The sequence below is a fragment of the Uloborus diversus genome, chromosome 10, assembly GCF_026930045.1.
Source record: "Uloborus diversus isolate 005 chromosome 10, Udiv.v.3.1, whole genome shotgun sequence".
Taxonomy (NCBI): Eukaryota; Metazoa; Arthropoda; class Arachnida; order Araneae; family Uloboridae; genus Uloborus; species Uloborus diversus.
This window is the reverse complement of record NC_072740.1, coordinates 78,812,237-78,835,636: the sequence shown is the minus strand read 5'-3', so window position 1 is coordinate 78,835,636 and position 23,400 is coordinate 78,812,237. Positions and strand designations below refer to the sequence as shown.

At 32.0% G+C, this 23,400-nt stretch overlaps 1 protein-coding gene across 1 annotated transcript in view; it reads left to right on the top strand.

Annotated features, from left to right (window-relative positions):
- Positions 1-17,815: 17,815 nt before the first annotated feature.
- Positions 17,816-23,400, top strand: part of LOC129231064 (4-hydroxyphenylpyruvate dioxygenase-like protein) — a 41,179-nt gene continuing 35,594 nt past the window's right edge. Inside the window, exon 1 of the mRNA XM_054865311.1 lies at positions 17,816-17,861. Coding sequence (XP_054721286.1) covers positions 17,816-17,861 — 46 coding nt within the window. The remainder of the gene's footprint in view (positions 17,862-23,400) is intronic.

Below are 23,400 nucleotides of genomic sequence, written 5' to 3'. Positions count from 1 at the left end.
TTACGGTACCTATGCCGTAGTATAGTTGCACTTATCATTTCGGTTCTTTTTTTTTTAATTGACAATGACATCATATCTCTTGACCTAAAAATTACGACCTACTTTAGCCCAGCATAAAAACTTGAAAAAATCACTTAGAGAGATTTGGAAAAGTGAAGAATAGCTAAAATTAAGACTGTAAACAGGAAAAACACAGCAAAAAACCAGGAATTCTCGGCAACGGATAAAGATTGCAGACTCAATTCATCAGGGCTCAGCTCCATGGCTTTCATTATGGAATATGAAAAAGAATTAAAAGTTGCAGGAATTTTAGAAAAAGGTTTACCCAGTTGCATCTACTTCTTACAAATATTGTTAAATTTGTTCGAAAGTTAATGGAATTTTATTATTGTAGAATGGAATGAATTCAGGTTTCCAAAGATGTTCATGAGAAAGAAGAAGAAGCGAATGTTGAGAGCAAATGGAGTGCACCAAAAAGTTTTGGAAGTGACCAAAAATTAAGGATTCTTTGTTTTACGAATGGTGTTATCTTAGTAAAATTATTCAACCTCGAAAACTGATGAAAAGATGATTATTTTCCGTCGGTAATTTCTGGGACAATAACTAGGTATGCAAACACATTTAAAAAAATAATAATTTTCCTTAAAACAACTATTTGTGACTCAAACTTCTTGCAAAATGTATTTTTCTTTCAAATAAATATTTTTCTCTGTGAACATTATTCTTTCTTTGGTTCTATTTAGTTCTACAATGGTTTTAAATAGGGAAAACCAATTTGTGCCAAAGTAACCTAAACGCAAAGGTAACATTGGCCCAAATAAAAAATAATTATCAAGGGTAAAAATACTTGGAAATAAACTGATCATCATTCAAAAATTAAACTAAGACTCTAGATGTGTAAAACAAGTTTCCACAGCGTGGAAATATGAATAGTAACAAAATTATTGTGTGAGAAAAGAATGAGAAAAGTTCCAAAATCTGGGCCAAAATAGCCCGGTCCTGAATCGCCATAACAGGATTAGTTGACTAAGTCGCTGATCAAAAGTGCTCTCCTTTTTCAGGGATAAGATACCGGACACTGGAAAGAGATGGAAATACTAAAGACTTTCAAATATATATATATAAACAAATAAAATAAAAAAAGAAAGAAAATTCGACCCACAAACGGATGCGATTTAAAATCGCGCTGTGACTGTACCCTTGTAGACAACGACGATGATGTCAATGACAGGGATTGATGTCAATGACCAGATTTTGAGCAATCTAACTGGCATTTTTGGGATGGAATTTTTTTTGCAGACACTGGTGGAGAAGTGTGGGTTAAATGTGTTATATGCCGAATGTTGATATACTTGGAATGTCGCGTCGGGACTAAGAGAGTCAGTTAAGCAATTGCAATGTCTGTAAATCATATTTTTCTGTAATGAATATATTCTCCACCATTTGCATAGTGCCTTAACAGCATCTATTTAAACTGGTGGACTCTCCTAACTACATTTTGTGTGGCGAAGAAGTTGACCTGAATGGCTCGCACCTCTTCGACTGCTCTGCACTCCGGAAGGTCCGAGATTCTTCTTTCTTCAAGACGCTCTCCGCTTCTGGAGATTCTTCATTTTTTGTATTGGACTGCAAGACTCCCCTTCCTATGTTCGAAAGAGCAGGACGTAATTAATATATATATATATATATATAAATACATATAAATAAATATATATATATATATATATATATATATATATATATATATATATATATATATATATATATATATATATATATATATATATATTGCTTTAACATGTTTTAAAACCTTTGAAATTATTTTTGCAATACTTTTGATTAGGATAGAGCTTATATGTGCTCCAATTTTTCTGATGCTGTTTTTAAAAAAACTGATGCTCGTAGTTCCCGAAATTTTCATGAATTTCACAAAATGTTTACTCAGCGAAACTTTTACAAAGTGACATTTCGTCAAACATGACAAACATTTCTTGTCATTTTAGCTTGAGATTTTGAGAGTATTCCCATAAAAAACGAGCTGATGTGTGCATCACATGAGACTTCCTTTTATAGCAATTTAATGTTATTTCCTCATTATTGGAAAATTTAATGTGATTCAATAGGAAACTCTCTAAATAGCACCAACAGTGGCCAATTTGAAACCAGATTTAAAAAAATCGCCAGATTGATGGCCAAGTTGGCGACAAAACTTAGCGACCAAAAGCCTGGCGATATATCGCCAAGTGTCCGCCAAATTATAACACCACTTGAGTTTGCATCGAAGTTAACAATGATTTCCCCTCAAAAAGGTGTGGAACACCCCCTTTGGAACATCCGAATGCAAACAAAAAGAGAGGTGTACAACTAGACCCCACTTGGAGTCTACGTACCAAATTTCAACTTTCTAGGACATACCGTTCTTGAGTTATGCGACATACATTCGCACATACGTACATACGGACGTCACGAGAAAAGTCGTTGTAATTAACTCGGGGAATGTCAAAATGGATATTTTGGGTGTCTATACGTTCTTAGGCACTTATCCGCGTGTGATCGAGTTGAAAAAAAACTCAACATTAATTCGGGGGTGAGCAAAATGGAAATTAAGGCCGAATTTTGAGTGAAAATTTTTTCGCGAATACAATATTTCCTTTTTTGTAAAAGGAAGTAAAAATCTTATTGTGACTCTGTTTGAAGTCCAATAGTAAAAATTTTTTATTCTGTTATACTTACACTGTTTAAAATAACTACCAACAATGCATTTGAATCATACCTTATCGCGGTATTGTGCTCAAAATAGGTTCTCTTCTTTGTCTCTTACGATGAAGAATGCTAAAACGCTGCATTCCTGCGAGGAAGTTCAGATGACAAATTTCTCCTTGTTAGATAGGTAGCTTGCAATAGGATGTAGAATTTGAGTGATTCCAAACAGCAATCAAAGAACCATTAGCAGGATGGTTGACTGACTTAGGAAATGGCAGTTGGGAGTGGCAAATAATTTAACTATTTTCAGTCAAAGATTTTCTTATAAGAAAACCAGAATGCACTGGTACTCATTGATAATAATGAAGCAATTATAATGTTTCATTATTTAGATTTGTGACTAACTTTTAGAAAGCTTTTCTTTGCTTTTTCTTTTTTTTTTTTTTTTTTCGTTTTTGTGAAATAAAACATTGAATCGTTGGATTAAAAGAAAAATATTTTGAAAGAAACACTTTTTTACCTGCAATAAAGTGCTGCACATTTAGTGACGTTGAGTTAAGAAATATGATACAGATTGTCTAGAACAAGTTTTTTTTTTTCCTCTCCTTATCGTTTTTTCTGCATTTCAATACTGACTTTAAACATTTGATTATTTAAATTATAAAGCAAGATTTGTTTAGTTCAATCGGCTTGATGCCTTCTCTTTTGAAACTAACCTTCAAAAGTTCAAATCATTATTAGTATTTTTTTTTTTTCATGTTTGGCTTATAAAAGCAAGAGCGAAAAAAAAAAAAAAACCCTTCACTAGAGCTTATACTGGAATCATACATGTGCTTGTGGATAAAAACACAACAATTGTTTGTAAATACTTTGTTTGGTAGGGGTATGCGTGACAATGTCAAATAGTTAAGATAATTTTCGTTTTTCAAAATAATAATAATAAAAAAATAGTAAATTTGTTTTGAAAATTACGTTAAGAGATGCCATTTTACTTTGCCCTACATCCACGTACAAGAAACAAAACCTGAAACAATTCCGTTTATGAGACGAGTTTGTTATGTTATATCGGTCATCAATATTTTATTATGATTATGAGCGTTTTAGTATTTTTAAACTGTACATTTTCGTAAACTATATTACATTTTAATATCTTTTAATGGAGAAGTTTTATACTTCTAGTTTCGTATATAACGAAACTTTAATGTAACCTACATCCAAACATAGTCTTTCAAAATATACGGCCAGTGTAAGACAAATACGGAACACTAGCAAAGTAAAAAAAACTTGAAATAGTACCCCAGATTTGTATACTTTTTATTTACCATTTTCCTTTTTTTTTTTCAAAAATCGCTATTTACAATCATCTTAATCTTTTCATCAAATTTAAATAGTATTTTTTAATTATTAGTGTTGACCCTTTTAAATGCAACAAGGTAGAATTCAAATGCACAAGAAATTCATCGTTAAGAACATCAAAAATGAAGACTGATAAAGAATCAATAGAAAATTCAAACTTTTTTTCTGTTCCTTTGATGAAACGATGGGATTCTATACAAACAAGACCGTGGTTGATTCATACATCAAAATCAAAATGTTGAACCACGTACCATTTTTGAAAAACCCACTTCTCACGTGAAAAGTGCATCCTGATTTGAATGCCAGCCAGGTTTCTTTTTCTACTTCTGACAGAGAGAGAGAGAGTTTATATTCAAAATCTCCGTCAGGAAAGAGATCTCCTCAATCTCTTCAAATTGTAGGTCAATAAAAAATATTTTCCCAAGCTTGAATTTTGGATTTGGTTTTGATAGGAAGTCACTCTTCCCCTGTCCGGAAATTTTAGAAACATCTTTATCAAATCGAATTTAACGGTCAATGGTGGGAGAAATTCTAAATTGTGGAATCGTATGTAGTTCATGTGATGTGTTTTTGCGAGGTGTTAGATACTGGCGAATATACCATGTCGCAAACACGAGGGTCCCCCAAACCATAGGAGGGTCCTCGAAGATAGATGATACAAAAATGCACATCATATGTGTTTTACTTTGTTTTGTGGTAGGGGATAAAGGGGGCCCCGAAAATTTATTTTGATACGAGCCTCAAATCCTATAAATCCGCAAACTGGCCCGGAAATGGATTTTTTTTCTTGGAGGTAACTGTTTGGAGGTTGCTACAAAGTAAAAAATAAGTTAAATGTGCTTTTTTTGAAAAGCTTGGTAAAAAAAAAACTAACCACAGGCTTATTATTTCCATTCAAAGTAACATAACATAATTTCGTGCAAAAGGCATTTTCAATGTTGTGCAGTATTATCAAATATCAGTTGAATATTTTTCCAGCATTAGAAAATGTTGTCATTCTATAATTTTTAAAACATCGCTTTGATATACAAATACGGTGGCAATATTGGCCTATACCTTCGATACGTATTTTTATAGTAAATATTCTTTAGGATGAACTTCCATGGAAAGCAGTTCTCTGGAAGTAGGGTAACGGCACTAGTAGCAGACGCAGTAACGGGCGCAGTAGCAGACAGTCGTAAGTTTGGATTAAAATAATAATTTTAGGGGGGTAAAACTGATGTTACTGCGACCCATGAATACGGTGCAAGCATCTAGTGTTATCAGAGTGAATTTTACGAGCCAGTTAGTATTTACAAGGCAGTGGTGGAAGGTTATGAACAGCTACCACGAGTTCTGCCGGTGTTTCATGTCCATTTGAATTTAATACGGTTTCAGATCTAAAAATAAAGAACTTTTGCTCATTTTGAAGAGAAAATGGGAATTCTGTCCATTACTCATCCTTTCCTCATAATGTCTGTTACTGGGTATCATCAGAAATGTTGGTGTTTCTTACTGGGGGTCGGACCTTTTTTCGAAATTGAGCAAATAAAAATTGAATTAACTAATTCAGAGGATCCAGAAGTAGCCAAACGTTAGACGAGATGTTGTTGCTTGAGAGAAAAATTGTTTTAAAAGTCTAAATACATTAAAAGTCTCAGAAAATTGAGTTAACCTGAGAGCAATGTCTTCAGCATGTCTGTTACTGGTGCCTTACCCTAATGACTTTAATTCTTTGATATCTTATGCAAACTGAAACATCGTCTAAGGTTTTGCTTAAAGCTTTTTAAATTCATTCTTTTGGCGAAAGAATGAATTAGAGAATTTTATGAATCATTAATGTTTTCTTCAATTACGCGCAAAAATTTCAGAACTGAGAGATGTTGAGTATTTAATTGGGGAGGGGGGGGGGGGGTCTCTGAATCTTCCCACTCAAAGGTGAAACAACCTATAGGATGAGTGCTTTGTGAACACATTCAAGAAATACGCAAACTTCCGTTTTGCGAAAGTTTATACTTGGTTTCCAATATTTACCACCAACACAAAAAGAAAAAAAAAAACTATGAACAATAACATTGCCAAACGCACGAATTATTAGTCCTTCAACTCAGTGTACTTATGGAGATTTTGAGTTGAATCTTTGTTTCAGAAAAAAAGGGAGTAAAATTTAAAATATGATTTGCAGTATACAAGATTACTCAATATCTACCTATCACAGAAAATTACACGGATAGGAAATACCAAGATTTATGTTTAATACTCAGTCCTTCCCTTTATTTATATGAATGGTGTTTTGATGTAAAGTTCTGAATTTATTTCCGTCAACACAGGTGGAATCGCGAACTCAGCGAAGCATAACTTTCTGTATCAGCTTACCAAAAAAAAATTACCGGAATGTCCATTATGAAACTGCTTTGTGTTTATGCAACAGTAAGGATGTTACAGAGTGTGCCATTGAAAAGCTGAATATCATTTGAAGTAATGAACTTGTAAATAAAATGTTTTTAAATGTACGTGGTAGACGGTTCAATGAATCTGGGATTTGACAGTTTACTTAACCAAAATCCATTGAGAATCTGTGAATTGATCTACTTTTTTTAAATCTTGAACTTATTAAACTATTTTTAAGGACGGGAACATTTTGCGTATTGAGTGCGTTGAAGAAAAAATCACTAAATTTAAAATTACTGTTTTGATATGTACACAGAAAGAATGTTTGGGTCGGTTGAAAATATTAAAAAATATTTTGCGGTTTTAAACTGTTACACTATGTTAACTACCTCTGCACGACTGGTTTATGACACGAAACATTTAATCAAAAGTCAATCACAGGAAATAGTCAGTTGAAATGTATATTTGAGAACTTAGTGAGTTTTAATACACCAAGACGAATGCGCCAGCGTTCGAGAAAAAGAGAATGATCATTATTAAACTAAGTCAAGTTATAAAAAAATATTTTTATCAGTCACTTAAGAACATGCTGTCTATTTATTTTCAAGAAAAATCCATAGTTTGAAGTATTTGTTAGTTTCTCAGTTCCTTTTGTCATTATTAGCAAAGAAAATAGAATTTGATATAAATGACCCTACCTCCTTATTGTAAACACAAAAAATAATAAATTGACACATTCAGGTCCCTTTATCAGTAAGCTGAGGGCGAGGGCAGATCCAGCTTCTCGTTTTTGATTGAATCATTATCGGAAAGAGAGGGATCAAAGTGTGATTTTGTGCTTAAATAAGGGGTCTGGAGCGATTTTTTTTTTTAAATATAGAGTCATTCCATTTCAAATCAGGCAGGCAGGTATGAAAAGTGTCATATGACCATCACCGATTTTTTTGAAAAAAATACAGTAGTTACAACTAAGGGACATATGAAATATCCCAAAAGGATTTTGCAAGAAAATTTTTTTTTCTTCAGTTACAGCCTATTAAAATTCTGCACAAAATCCGCCATTTTGGAAAAAAACCCGGCAAAGCACTCCATTTCAAATGGACATTACTTCAAAAGTATTTAACCTATTTGAATAATTCTTTTTTCTAAAAATAAATAAGGACCCATATATCCTCTAGACATCGTTTTTGAAAGTTTAGTTAGGTTTTTTGATAAAGAAAAAAAATCATTTTTGTCGCGAAAAAACTGCACTTTTACCGATTTTATGATTTTTTTTCTCCATGAAAAAAAAGTTTTTTTTTACTAAACGGAGATGGCAGTCTAAAGCCCTTATATGATAGTTTCATAACATATTTTATTAGAATCCTTGGATGCATACAACCTCGGAAATAAAATTTAAAATTTTGAAAGTTTTCAAAAATTAGCGATTTTTGAAGTGATTTTACTCAAAAAACCCATTTTTTAAAAATCTAAAAATTGGCTCATTTGAACCCCATATAATGCTTAACAAGTGGGTAGACACCGCATCCCGTATTTTTTCCCATAAAATGTTTTATGATTTTTTGAAAGTGACCTTATCGCCCATGGCATGCATGTAAAATAAAAATTTCTAATAATTTCAGTAACTGAAATTCTGGTTATATTAATGCCTAATAACTACAATAAAGGTGCCCTTTATCAGGAAAAACTAAAATCTTACTAACTTTTAATAATATATCAGTAACAAACCGCTGTTGATGACCTAGTCAATTCGTCTTTTTGTAAGACTCTGTGTGTAGCCTTTAGATAGAAGAGCCTTTGGTGATTATATTAATGACTAATAGCTACGATAATGATGTACTTTATCAGAAACAGTAAAAATCTATATTTTTTTTTTATAAATATTAGTTTATTTTGTCTCCAAAGCTATGCATTCACCGTTACTTTCATATGCAGCAACGAATCATATTTTTTCTCTTTCAATTCTCTTTCTCTTCAACTCAATTACGCGACAGGGGAAACCATCAAAGGGAAGAACAATACATTTAAAACGATTAATTTTAATTTCGTGCTTTGGTTGACATTGGCGAATGTTGTCACATAATTTTTGGATCCTACCTAGTATGATTACTTTTATACGTAAGAATATGTATACCGCAAAACTCACTTGTAGTTTAAGAATTTAAAAAGCCCACTGTTTTATGAGAGAAATAATTAATTGAACATGGTTGTAAGTTGAGGTAACCAAACAGATATCACCAAAGGTAGCTATTATAGCCAGGGATCCAATTTCTAACAAAAGAAGGTCAGGATCCCTATAGTCTTCAGAACATATTTTAATGCTTAAGTGGCCTGAATTCGGTCAAAAATACAAAAATTTGAGTGAAACAAATAAGGAAGTATGGGATCTCAGCTCCCATAACAATTAGGCGCTGATCAGCAGAAAAATATATTCATTTAACAAAGTACAAAAAGACGAATTGACTGGGTCATCAGAAGCAGTTTGATACTGCTACATTATTAAAAGTTAGTAAGATTTTAGTTGTTTCTGATAAAGGGCACCTTTATTGTAGTTATTAGGCATTAATTAACCAGAATTTCAGTTACTGAAATTATTAGAAATTTTTATTTTACATGCATGCCATGGGCGATAAGGTCACTTTCAAAAAATCATAAAACATTTTATGGGAAAAAATACGGGATGCGGTGTCTACCCACTAGTTAAGCATTATATGGGGTACAAATGAGCCAATTTTTAGATTTTTAAAAAATGGGTTTTTTGAGTAAAATCACTTCAAAAATCGCTAATTTTTGAAAATTTTCAAAATTTTAAATTTTATTTCCGAGGTTGTATGCATCCAAGGATTCTAATAAAATATGTTATGAAACTAACATATAAGGGCTTTAGACTGCCATCTCCGTTTAGTAAAAAAAACTTTTTTTTCATGGAGAAAAAAAATCATAAAATCGGTAAAAATGCAGTTTTTTCGCGACAAAAATGATTTTTTTTTCTTTATCAAAAAACCTAACTAAACTTTCAAAAACGATGTCTAGAGGATATATGGGTCCTTATTTATTTTTAGAAAAAAGAATTATTCAAATAGGTTAAATACTTTTGAAATAATGTCCATTTGAAATGGAGTGTTTTGCCGTTTTTTTCCAAAATGGCGGATTTTGTGCAGAATTTTAATAGGCTGTAACTGAAGAAAAAATTTTTTTCTTGCAAAATCCTTTTGGGATATTTCATATGTCCCTTAGTTGTAACTACTGTATTTTTTTCAAAAAAATCGGTGATGGTCATGTGACAGACCCTGCCTGATCTGAAATGGAATGGCTCTATATTACTCCAAAGTACAGATATAGGCAATATTTGGTCACTTAAAGGGGGGGTTATCATAGGGGTAGGTCATGACTCCCATGACCCCCTCCCCTCCCTCTGGATCTGCACCTGGCTGAGGTCCTCCGAAACTAATTTTTTTCCTCACGGAAGAGCAAAATGACTCGCATTGAAGTAGCATGAACGTTTGAAAAACTAATATTTATATGAGAGATATCTGCCGTGGTAAAAGGCAAGTAACTGCAAATTTTTCTTTTCTTTTTTTTTTTTTTTTTGCATTTTTGTCATTTATTGTACGTGAGCTTCATTGTACATGCTTGCTTATTCGGTTTCCGATGAAAAAAAGGCGCGCAGAAAACCGTCTAATTCCAACATTTCCCTATTGTTAGTACTGAATCCAACCCACATTTCTTCAAATATCTCGAACACTCATTTCTGCAGGTACTGTCATTTACCTGCCCACGGCAGTATGGCTCAGATGTGCTCTCCAAATTGAATACCTGAAACCAGGCTATGGATCTATTTTGCCGTCTGCAGTTGTCATCTATGTACGTTAACTTTATTGTATAAGCTTGCTCATTTGGTCTCTGCTGAAGAAAAAAGTGTCTAATTCTGACATTTTTTTAATTGCTAGTATTGAAGATTTTGTAGTTTTGATTTTTTACTCAGATAGTATTGAAAAAGTTTTTTTCTTTTTTCAGTGCTGATTCAGTGAAGCCATGCTATGATACTCTATTGTCAAATAAGTGAATCCAAAACGCTTTTCTTCTAATATCTCGAAAACACATTTCTGCAGATACTGCCCTTACCTACCCAAGACAGTATCAATGTACACCGTTAAGATGTAGTTTCTTGAAGTCTTGAGAATTCTTTTAGCGCAATTTGATACCAGTTTTTTACGTTTTGTGGTACAACATCGCTTATTGAACAGAAGTTACTAGTTTTTACGTTTAGTTTTTACGTTTGCCATATCTCATTTGCCAGTTCAAAGCCGTTAATTTTTCGGATAGGTCTTAAAGCATTTGTGTTTGTAATACGTTATCTTAAAAAATTCAAATGAATCTAATATACTTTTCCTCTTAAGCTTTGTTTCTTTTATTCAAAACATCGCATACCATTTTCTGTACAATCACGCTTTTGAAGTTTCGTGCAAGGATGCCCAAAGTCATTTTGGACTTACTATTTTATGAAGAAATTCAGTTAAATTTCTGAACGTAGCTCTTTTAAGAGCAGAATAAATTGAGTAGATAGCGGAAAATGCTTAATTAGCATGCTCACAGAAACTCGATTTGTTTCATTGCCCTCTTGAAGTGAGAGGTATCAATGTCTTCTGAAAGGAGTTGTCCTTGTTGATGTGTCAACACAGTCACTAGATAGCCTTCTTTCTACATTACTTTCACTCTCCTAGATGCTTACTGTTCTTCCGCGCCCTTCACATGTGGTTCAAGGTTCTAAGGAGGTCGAAATTCCATCTTTTTCTGGTTTACGATTTCTTCAGAGTTTTCAGACAGGATTTACAGCAGTGACTTTTAAACTTTTCGTGAGTGCTTTAAGGCGACTTAGAGTTAAAAAAAAATGGACAAATTATTCAGGGAACGAGAGAGAGAGGCGATGCGTTTGAGTAATCATGTCATTCTGCTGGGGAAAGTTCGACAATTTCTTTTTTATCCTGGTCCGTGATAGATCTTAAGAGTTCAAACGCATTAAACCGTATCTGCTAATAGTAGAACATCTAAGAAAAAGATTTTGTAGTTTTGACATTTTACTCAGATGGTATTGAAAAAGTTTTTTTGTGCTCTGCTGATTCAGTGAAGCCTTGCTATGATACTCTATTGTCAAACAAGTAAGGTTGTAAGCCGGTGATAATAATTTAAGATTTTTCGGACTATTTTGCCTGACTCTAGTATCTGAAAAATTTTATTAAGAGATATTGTATTGATTACTGACAAAAACACTAAGGTAAATCTCAAGTAAACTTACAATGCTTTAGTACAAAGAGTTTTTATGTTTCTTTTGATATTCGTAGTTTGTTGAAAAACCACCAAGTTTCCTCATGCTGCACATTGCTTGCAATGATATACTTTGTGTCCATAAAACAAAGTTCGGTACTCCTTTAAATCTTAGAGAGGGAAATTAACCCCAAAATTGTGCAACATTTCATACTTGCGTTCCTGTTTGGGAATTTCCATTTATTGGGCGTATAAGTGTCTCTCTCGCTTCTACGCCTTTTTCTGGCAGCTCAATGTCCCTTCTCATAATGGGGGGGGGGGGGAGATGAGGTCACCGTTTAAATTACACTATAGCCCCAAAAATAAGAGTTAACATATGTATTATACGTATGCAATGCTAAATCACAAAATTGAGTATGTATCGCATGATCAAATTGTGTAGTGAATTGAGCCCAATAGTCGAAAGTTGTGGTTGTTAATGACACCAGTGAGTTAGACTTAAATGAATTATTACTCGCAGAAATCTAACTTATTTCTAAAGTCTAAAACCGTTTCATTAACAATTCAGTTTGAGTGAAGAACTTCTCGAAACATTCATATGTGCATGTACAGGGTGTCTGAAAAGTCTTTGACACATTCTAAAAAATCATAGAAAAGCAACAAATTGTGGCATGAATGTGCGGTTTGCGGTAAAATACTTCACAAGTTCAAGATTTTTTTATGACATCGTTAAAAAAAAAGAAAAAAAGAAAAAAGAAAGAAAACATTTAATTATATAAGTAACCACTGTATCGTCAAAGTAAGAAAAACACGTTACGTGAGGGGTTGAACCATTTTATTAAACAGAAAGCAATGCCTTTCAGTACTGGAACTCAAAGTGTGTGCCGTATGTGGATATGGGTTGAGCGCGGTTTAGAAGTGGTTTCAGCATTACGGTACACACAATGAACTTTAGTAATGCTTTCCATTTGATAAAATGACTAAAAAACTCATATGACGTTTGCTTTTCTTCTTATGACGATAGAGCGATTACTTATAATTAGTTTTTTCTTTTTTTCTTTTACTCTTTTTTACAATGTCATAAAAAAATCTTCAACTTGTGAAGCATTATGGTGAAAACCGCATTCAAGAAACAATTTGTTACTTTTCTATAAATTTTTAAAATGTGTCAAGGACTTTTCGAATACCCGGTATATCTCTATAAGTATTTGAAGTTTTGATAAAGGCTACTAGATTTAGCAGTCTAATCAAGAAAAATAAACTTTTTTTCCGCAATAGAGCTCCTCCTCAGTGTTTTCACCCCCTACCAGTTTTAGCTCACCACACACAAACACACGAGATTTTAAAAATATCACAAAATATATGGCAAACAGAAGTTAGCATGTGCGTAAATTCTTCGAGTAAGCATTTCATTGATTTGATAGATATTTTACTTATTAAGCAGAAAATACATGGTAATTTGTCCTTTCACTTAAATGTTACATAAGAAAATCCAAAAACTTTTAAAGTTATCTTTTTAAAATTTATTTTATTGTAGTTTCTGCCTCCATTTCTTCAATGGATATGTTTTGCAGTAAACTAAAACTTGATCTTGTGATAATAAAACATATGTACAAAGAAGCAAAACACTAAAATAGTAAGCATATTATTTAGAAAATGATTTTTTTCACCGATAGAATTATTTTACGATCATAGCTTCGTTTTTTGTATAAATGGTTGTAAATGTGAAGTTCTATTTTTCTACTTTCTGAAAATATTTTTACCATGTTTACGTGTATAGTAATATTCTGGATGAAATTACGGCGTGTTTTCATTGCTCTATGTACAATATTTTGATGGATGTTTTCAGAGTAACTTTTACCACCAATCCTACTTACAGTTACATAATGCACAATTGTTTCTTTGGTAAACGTCATGAGTTTAAAACTTTGTTTCTAGCCTCTTTATCTGCAGAACGAGCATATTGCGAAATGCATTCTACTAGGTTTGGTAAATGCAATTGCGATCACCATGTGTCAAAATATTGTACATAGGGAGACGTCGTTATTTCATCGAGAACATTAACATATACATGCATAATAAATTTCATTATCAATTGTTTTATTTTAAATTCATCAAAAATAATCAAAATTTACATCAATTTTGTTTAATTCGAATAGAAATCAGTGCGTCGTCATTGGGGTACAATAGAGAGAAAATGTATAAAATACGTTTTGGTGCACGGAACGAGTGACTGATAAATAAAAATGCGGGAACCTTTTCTGCATTCATTGAAAAAAAAAAAGAAAATTATTCCTATTTGGAAGTCTTCTCATTTTTTTTCAATGAATGTGGAAAATTTCTCCATTTCTTATTTGTGAGTCACTTGAGCATAACAATTTCAATTTCATAATTATATATATATATATATATATATATATATATATATATATATATATATATATATATATATGGATTTATTTTTAATTCACCAAAAATTATCAAAATTTACAACTATTTTGTTTAATTCAAATTGAAATCAATACCTCGTCATTTGGGTAAAATGAAGAGAAAATGCATAAAATATGCTTTAGTGCACAAAACAAGTGACTGATAAATAAAAATGGAGAACTTTTCTGCATTCATTGAAAAAAAGAAAAAGAAAGCTGTTCTTTTTAGTAAGTTTTCTGGGGTTTTTTTTCAATCAATGTTGAAAATTTCTAAATTTTTTATTTTTGAGGTACTTATTTCGTGAACCAAAATACTAGTTCATACATTTTCTCTTTGTAGTTCTCAGACGACAAAGCATTAATTTTATATTCACGTTAAAAAAATTGCTTTTAATTTTGATGATTTTCGTGAATTAAAAATAAATCCATTGATTAGTAAGTTGAAATTGTTGATATTAAATCGTAGTCAAATAAGAGAGTGGAAAATTCTCCTAAAATATTACAGATGCCTGAAAATCATGAATTTTGTTGAAACCTTTTAACTGTGAGCAGGTATATACAGCAACTTATTGCATAAACGTGTTTCGGAGTTATAGACAACGCTTTTTTCCAACGCAAATGATACATGCTTATTGGTAAAGAAACTATTCAACAAAAGCTAGAGAAACGAGCAATAATTTGTAATTTTGTACTATCTATTTTCAGCTCAACGGCATTGTTTTCTTCTGTATTTTTTCTCGGCAATCCGAAGTTTTGAATTGTCGATGTACGGAAAATCGAAACGCTGCTGCGAGCGTTTATTGAGGATTTAGTATGGTAATAGATGATAAGTTGACAATAAGAGACTGGTATTTACAATGGTGACAAAATATATGAATTAAAAGATTAGGAAATATAAGGAAAGATTTTTCCTGCTTCTTTATAGTAGTTAGTATTTAGTGAGTGTGATAGAATGATGCAACCTCAAGATCTATTTTGCGATTTCAATAAGAGAAGTAAAAAGTCTGTAGGCAGTGTGTCCAACATTGACGACACCAAGACTAATCTCTTATTCTTGTCACGAGTGTAGCTCAAAACATTTTGTTGTATTGGGTCAGGGAGATATGGTCCCTCTACCTTATGAGGTCATCTCGATTCAGGTTAGTCAAGGCAACTCGTTTTTGAAATCTTTCGGAAGAGGACCAATGAAATTAGCTGAAAACTGTTCCCCCCTGTCTTTTTATCCCCTTTTTCAAGCGTCAGGTGATAGCGAAATTTTACCGCCGGCTAGTAAGTATTAGCAGAATCAATTTTCCTCTCGGTTAGCGAGAAACTAAGAATCTGGGCTTCTTTGCTGTTTCATCACGTGGTAAGTGCTTCTGGATTCTTATGAAACATATCTATTTTCTTAGCTGTAAAATCTTTAGTGCTAATTGGAAATTCAAATTCAATTTCATTGTTTTTAGGCATGATAATGAAAGAATTGTTTCTTTTAATTACGCCTCTAGATCAGGATATACTAAGGAAAATTTTTTCAAAATTTGTAATGAAATTTGCAGTTTCCATTGTAAATGTCACAGCAATCTCTTATGCATGCGAACATTTAAGTGAATTTGAGATAATAATTCTCACCTTTCAATTGTATGTTGCTTTTTCTTTTCGTACTGTTTTGCATAAAATTAGTCAGCGCAGAAGTAATTTTTGGCATTCGTTGCCTTTTATTTAAAAAAAATTCTGGTCACCAAAAAGTAAAAGGTTTTATTAAGTAGAAAGTCTTATTAAGTAATGAATTTCGCTTCATAAAGCCAAAAGTTCAAAGAGTACTGGTAAAATATTAAGTTGGTAAAAGAACAAGAGTACAAATTTTATCATTGCGGAATTCTTAAACTTAGAATTCAGTAAATCATAATTGAAGTATTTGACTTTGGTGAAGGGAAAAACTCAAAGTGAAAAATACACACTTTTTCTTCTTTCAATATAAAAAAAATGAACACTGCCATTAATTAACAAAACTGTTTCAAAAGAAAACAGAAAGGACGTCGTCAAGTTTTATTGCTAAAAAAAAAAAAATTTGGAAGCTTTCACAGTAAGGTTCAAAGTTGCGTTTTTCCTTGATTTTAAATTGTTTTGAAAAAATACGAAAACTATATAATTTTTCTATCATTTTACAATTCGATTAATTGAAATTTCATTTGAAATTAATATTTCTTCAAGATTTATAAGTCAGTTGAATACATCTTTTTAATATGCACAATTTAAGAAATATCTCAATGGGGTACATGCGGAACAGTGAAATTTTCCAAGCGTAAAAAAAGTTCTGGATGCAGTTTTTTTAACTTTTACTGGGCTTTTTAAAAAGGTTGAAATCAATTTCTTGGTTGATTCATTGCGTGGCGTAATGCTTAATGTATGGACGAAAATTATTTTGAAAATTGAGGCAGGCATTCCTGATACTTCTGGACAAAGCAGCATGATGTATCACTTGTCTTTTTATAAATACAATTGCGCAAAATGCAAATGAGGTTTAATTGTACACATTGCTTCCTATAATGTTTCATAGTAAGCTTTTGTTCAAATAAACACCATATTCTACCGAACTGCCTTCGGGATTTTCAATGTTTTTGTTTCGAATATCAAAATGGTCATCACGAAATCATACAGGAAGTTAAGCATAATGAAATAGGATCGCACGCAAATACTTGACTTTGCATTCTAATGACCTTCTTGTTGTCTAGAATAACCGTGCATAACTAAATAGGTTGAGCTTGTTTGTTATCGCTGATAAAAAGGGATTCTTCGTTTTTAGGATACTCCTCGTAAGACTCTCGAAAGCTCGTTTCCCAAATATTTTCTGGCTCTAAGTTGCTGGAGACCTTGTAATATTTAAAAAAAAAATGGTGAAGATTTTTACGTCAAAAGCAAGTAATAAAACTTATTTTACGTTTAGAATAACCATGCATAACTAAATAGGTTGAGCTTTTTCATTATCCCTGGTTAAAAGGGATTCTTCGTTTTTAGGATACTCCTTGTAGGACTTTCGAAAGCTCGTTTCACAAATACTTTATGACTCTAAGTTGCTGAAGACCATATTATTTGTAATATTAAGAAAATAGTAAATATTTTTACGTCAATAGCAGATGAGGAACCTTATTTACGTAGTACCGTATTTCGATTTGAGACAGTCTAAAGGTGGTGTGTTTTGCTCTTTTCAAAACTCTTCTTGACTGAATTTACTCGTGAAAACTCATTTTAAGAAATTAGAAATAATAATACCAAAACAAATAAGACAAGCAGAAGATGCAAAGGATAGTACAATATGAGCACTAATCAAACCATTGTGCTTTAGACGTTAAAAATATTGAATGTGGTGGAAACAATCAAATAACATTTTTAAACTATTTAACAATTCCAGAAACGTTTTCTATGTGTAATTAATAATTTGTTGATATATCGGGAAAGGGATCTTTTAGCCCTATTTATATATTTTTACTTCAGTGCCGACAGGGTGGTGTAGGGTTAGACGCTGGTCTCCTACGCCCAAAGGCATAGGATCGAACCTAGCTCCAGTCGACGGATTTTCAACATGCAGAAAATCGACAGTGTCCATGTCGTATGATTATGCGGCATGTAAAAAACCCCTTCGCGTACTCGTTTGGCGGTGAGTACTCCTGTAAAAATGAAATTCCTAGTACAATTTCGTGCCAAAGAGGACCATGGTGTCTTCATCTGGTTTGGAAAGTGGACGTCGAAATTGTCATGGTAATGACATCCGCCTATAGTTGTGTCACATGAAAGTATGGATGCTATATCGGGGGATTGCAATTGGTCTGCAGCAGGTAGTGCCTCTAATGCAGCTCCAATAGAACGAAAAACTTCATGGCAGTGTTTCAAAAATTGTTTAGTTAAGAGATGGAAAATTATATTCAAGAAATCGTGCAAAACATGGCAGAAGTCTTCCACACATAAAGTATGTTCGGAGATTCAGTAATAAACAATTCTAAATTTTGGTTCTAACAACATGTAACTAAAATTAATGTAAAAATACATGAAGAAGTTCCGATTCACATTCAAACTAGTGTTTTTCTATAATGAACCGAACAATCGGGAAAAAAACATATTTTAGTGAAACTGATGTTTAACTTTGATCAAAGCCAATAAATTTCCGTACGAATCGATATGGAAGAAACAACTGATATAAACTATTTAAAAAGTAGATAAGATATTTTAAAGATAAAATTATTTTTTAAGCGAGTGTTTTGTCGCAACAGAATTCACTAAAGAAAAAAAGTTCATACTAAATGTAGAACTTGTGATGCAGCAAATTTGAGGGGGAAAAAAAAGAAACAACTCGCAATCAGTACTCAAACAAAAGCTTTCCACCTAAAATTTGGTCATTAAAAATATGTTATGTCTTTTTTTTTTTTGGAAAAATATACTTCTCAAAATGAACCCAAACTTTAAAATTAGGAGCTCGTATTAACCACAAAGAAAATAATCAATGCATCAAAACATATTGTATTGAAACATGATTGAATTCTTAATAATGCCGGGATTGAAAAATAAAACATAAATTCGCGCTCAGGTAAGTGGTGTGTTTGGGGTATTTTGCATATCAAACAGGGATTATGAGAATTTATATATATTAAACGAATTATTTGAAAAAGTAATCATGGAGCGAAAACCTCGATTTTTTCGAAGCGGAAAATTTACTACACGCAATTATGCATTTCTTAACAAAAGTTTTATGAAGCATATCTTTCATAGTTTGGAGGTATTCCCACTCGAAATTTTAAAGCCATTCATAGTTTCTTGTTGAAAGTAATACTTTATGACTCTATATCTTATTACCGCCTCCTTTTTGAAGTCGGTTAAAAAGGAATAAAGAGACATTTACTTTCAAGAAGTCGCATCAAATGTAAAATTTCTTGACATTTTGACCTAATTTTTATTATAAGAAGTGTTTGTAAATATAGATAAATGAGTGCGTGTAATGGTCGATCGTGGGGTTGATAATGTGTCGATAAATGGGTAGACAGACAGATAGATAGTTGCATAGGTAGGCAGATATACAAATGCTCTAATTTCAGATTCTCTCATATACTATTAATAAAATATTTCTTAGATCAAACGACAATTTTGTGTGTGTTATTCGGCCGTAGGAAAGTAAAGGGAAGTAACACGAAAATTCTCATTTTTCCTCTTTTTTTGCATTTTTATCATGTTGTACATTAGCTTTATTGTGCTTGATTAATTGGTTTCCGCTAAAAATAAAGAACGAAAAAAAAACGTCGAATTCCAACATTTCCCTATAGTTAGTATGGAATCCAAAACGTGTTTCATCAAATATCTCAGAAACTCATTTCTGAAGATACTGCGCTTTACTTTCCCACGGCAGTATTCCATTGAAAGTGAAAATCGACATTGATGGTTTTGTGCTCTCTTTTTTAAATATTTACGTCCGAAAACATCTTTCTAAATCAAGACATAAATATTATTATTAACATCTGAATATATAGTTTTTTGCTTAAATTATTACAGTGAAATACACTCGGTTGTAAATTTACTGAGATTTAACCATTTCTTGAGAATCATAAATTTACAACAATGGACGATTCAAACAAACAACGGATAAATTGAAAATGCATAAATACGTAACTTGCTATCTAAATCTTAAAAAAAAAAAAAAAAAAAAAAATCATTCTCAGATTTGTTTCATGTACTTAAAAACAAATCTACAAATGAAATTTTAAAAATTTCACAAAATTGTTGATTGTTCGCAATATTTCTTTTTCGCCAGTTCATTAATAAATAACTCACACGTCTTCTTTATGTAACATTTCAAAGCGATGCTTTAAAACTTCTAATATACTCTTGATCTTAGCATTTATGCTTGCGAAAGTTGCGTGTTAAAATCTGTAATGCACTTGTTATTTTGGCACTTGTCTGGGCATGTATCTTTTACATATATCAGCAATGAGATGCGTGTTTCTTATTTGAAGCAATCTCATAAGTTGGATTATAAACGTGGGGAAACTACACAAATTACTCACATAAACTACCATTCTTGTCACATAGCAGATAGCATTCTGTAATCAGGATTATGTCTGTCATACCTGTATGGTCGTGCGTTCTTTTCTTTCTTCCCCCTCCCCCCGAAAGTAATGCTTTTCACCTAATAGATACATTTTGCTTTCTTAAATCAATTTTAAATGCTGAAAAAAGTTGCAGTTTAAGCTAATTGAGAAAATATTTGCCTGGTGTTACAAAATGAATCTTGTGTGTGAGTTTACTGGCACATGACTAATTAAAAAATTCAAATTCGTACCCCTCGTTTAATAACTCCCGAAGGCCAAAGTACTCCCATAAACTTAAAAATTCTTGTCATATAGCATTCTGTAAACAGGACCATGTCTGTTATACCTGAATGGTCGTGCATTCCTTTCTTCCTTCCCCCTCCCCCCCAAAACTAATGCTTTTTTACGTAAAAGATACATTTTGCTTTCTTAAATCAATTTTAAATGCTGAAAAAACTTGCAGCTTATGCTAATTGAGAAATATATTGATCTGGTGTTAGAAAATGAATCTTGTCTATGAGTTTACTTGTAGATGGAACTAATGAAAACACTGGCATGACTCATTAAAAAATTCAAATTCGTACCTCTCGTTTAATAACTCCCAAAGGCCAAAGTACTCCCATATAAACTAAAATTCTTTTCATATAGCATTCTGTAACCAGGACCATGCCTGTCATATCTGAATGGGGGTGCATTCCTTTCTTCCTCCCCCCGAAACTAATGCTTTTTACGTAAAAGATACATTTTGCTACCTTAAATCAATTTTAAGTGCCGAAAAAAGTTGCAGATTAAGCTAAATGGAAAAAATAATTGATGTTAGAAAATCAATGTTGTGCATGAGTTTAGCTGTAGATGGAACTAATGAAAACACTGGCATGACTAATTTAAAAATTAAATTTCGTACCTCTCATTATTGACGTTTTATTTATTTCTACCCTTTTAAACAGTTCACTCCTCCTTTTTTAAGGATAGAATAGGATATTTTGTAAGATTTTAGTACAGATAAAATATTACTAAAGAGTGAATCTGAATCAAGTAAAGAGTTTTCAACATAGTATTTGTTTTCGAAGATTATTGGTAGTTTTAAGTTTGCATCTTGTTTTACTTTGTACATTTTGTTGAATCTTCTTAATAAGATATCTTTTGTGTTACATTTTTTTGAACCACCTTGTCCTAAGCAAGTAATACTTCACGTATGTGTGGGAAAAATAAATTCATAATAAATCTTAAGGTATAAACACAAGCTATTCCCTATTCCAATGTTTTTTTCCATCAGTATCAGTGTGATAGTCACAGTATAGGTTTTTTCCCCCCTCGTATAGTCATTTTAAAAAGTTTATTGCTGTTGACATTTTCATGTGGATTATTATCTATTTATTTACATACATTAAATTTTTAAATTTTATTATAGAAAATAATATTTTCGTTTACATAAAATTAATGTAATGATAATAAGATATAATAGGGATGTTATGATCAATAATTTTCACTATCTCCTGATAAAAAATTTTTGCTAACAAAAATCATAGTATCCTAGCAAACGCCACTAAAAACGTTTCCTTTGAAATAATAAAAGTATTATTAATGCGTATAATCCATTCTCTGTTGCAAATAATAGAACTGTATTATGTTTGATCGACCCTGCTGATCCACTGCTGTTTCAGTTGATTTTTCCTCATCAATATATATATATTTTATTATTAAGATTCTTACATTGATTGATGCAAGTATATTCTTTAACGTAATAGTTCTTTCAAAATACATACATTCAGGATTATCAACAAGGGCCTATGCAGCCTCTTCTTAAATACAGGAAGTATTCTTCAACCTTTTAAGCTTTTTTAAAAATGTTTTGCTTATATTGTAGCATTTGAGAATAAATCAGCGAAAAGTAGTATTGCATAAAAACTTGATGTCCGCCAGTGCTGTTTTTTTATATTTTTGTAACTTTTATCACCGGAGTTTAATATATACTCATACATTGCATTTATTTATCACATGCGGTTATGTATTTTTCTACATAAAATAATATATTGTACAACAAGAACAATTAGTTTTTACATCAATAAAAGTGAAGCTTCCCTGATACAGTTTTTTTTTTCTTTTTTCTATACTCCTATAGCAAAATACAATTGACGCTATGGTGCCTTGACGGGGTTTTTACCTTCTAGTGAATTTCTAGTAAATTTAGCAATAACGAGGTATCTCTCATGGGCGCTTTGTAACTTTGTATATTTCTCCTCAATTCATGTAGCACTTATTATTAAATGGGCAGTAGTTTCGAAGATAAGATTTTTTGAAAGTGGATCCAACATTTGTGCTCATCACCTTACTCTATTTCAGTGCGGATTTTGTTTTAATGAGCACCACTACGGTGTAAGTCGAGCAGCACAGACAACACATGGTCGATCCATTTGCCAAGATTTCGATATTTTGATCCTGAGTAGAAACTTAATTTCTCTTTATTAGTACCCTCAGAGGTATTGAATGTAGGAAAAAAATGATGTGATTACAACACACATCATGAGAACATCATGTACTGCCATATTTTCACTCCTACACTATGTGACCAAAAGTATTGGGACACTTTCAAAAATTAACATTTTTATGGATTTCTCGAGAAATAAAAGATCAATTGCTCTGTAACTTTGTTCACATAAAAGGTATACTCCAGCCGCCATTTTCCAACAAAAAATAACTATTCATTTAGGGGACAAGCAACAAATTGAGGAAACAGAAAAATGTTTTTGATAATTTTTCATTGTAAATAGCTGGGAATAAGCTATAAAGTTCAGAAATAAGTTAAAAACCTATCTAGAATTTATTTTTATATTTTCGTGAAAGTATCTCTTATACCCACGGAGATATAGGCATTTCTTTCAAAAATGCAATTTTTTATTGAAGGTTTTCGGCTCATATCACACAGAGTTTTTTGTCAAACGTTTCTAAACTTTTAGAATGTTTGACAGCATGTTAGAGAAACATAATAATAAAATTTGAAGTTAAAATATTGAAAATTTAATGAAATATGAACATTTAAAGCAATTTTTCACTGCGCATGTGCGAAAGATTGCAATTTATAACCTTCATAATCGGAAGCCCATATATTTCCTACATTTCATAAAAAAATTCCACCTTGAGATCTTTAAATCTAAAAAGTAATCAGCGATCTAATGAGTCGAATTTTAATAATTCTTGGCAAGACAACGAATCGTGAGGGATCG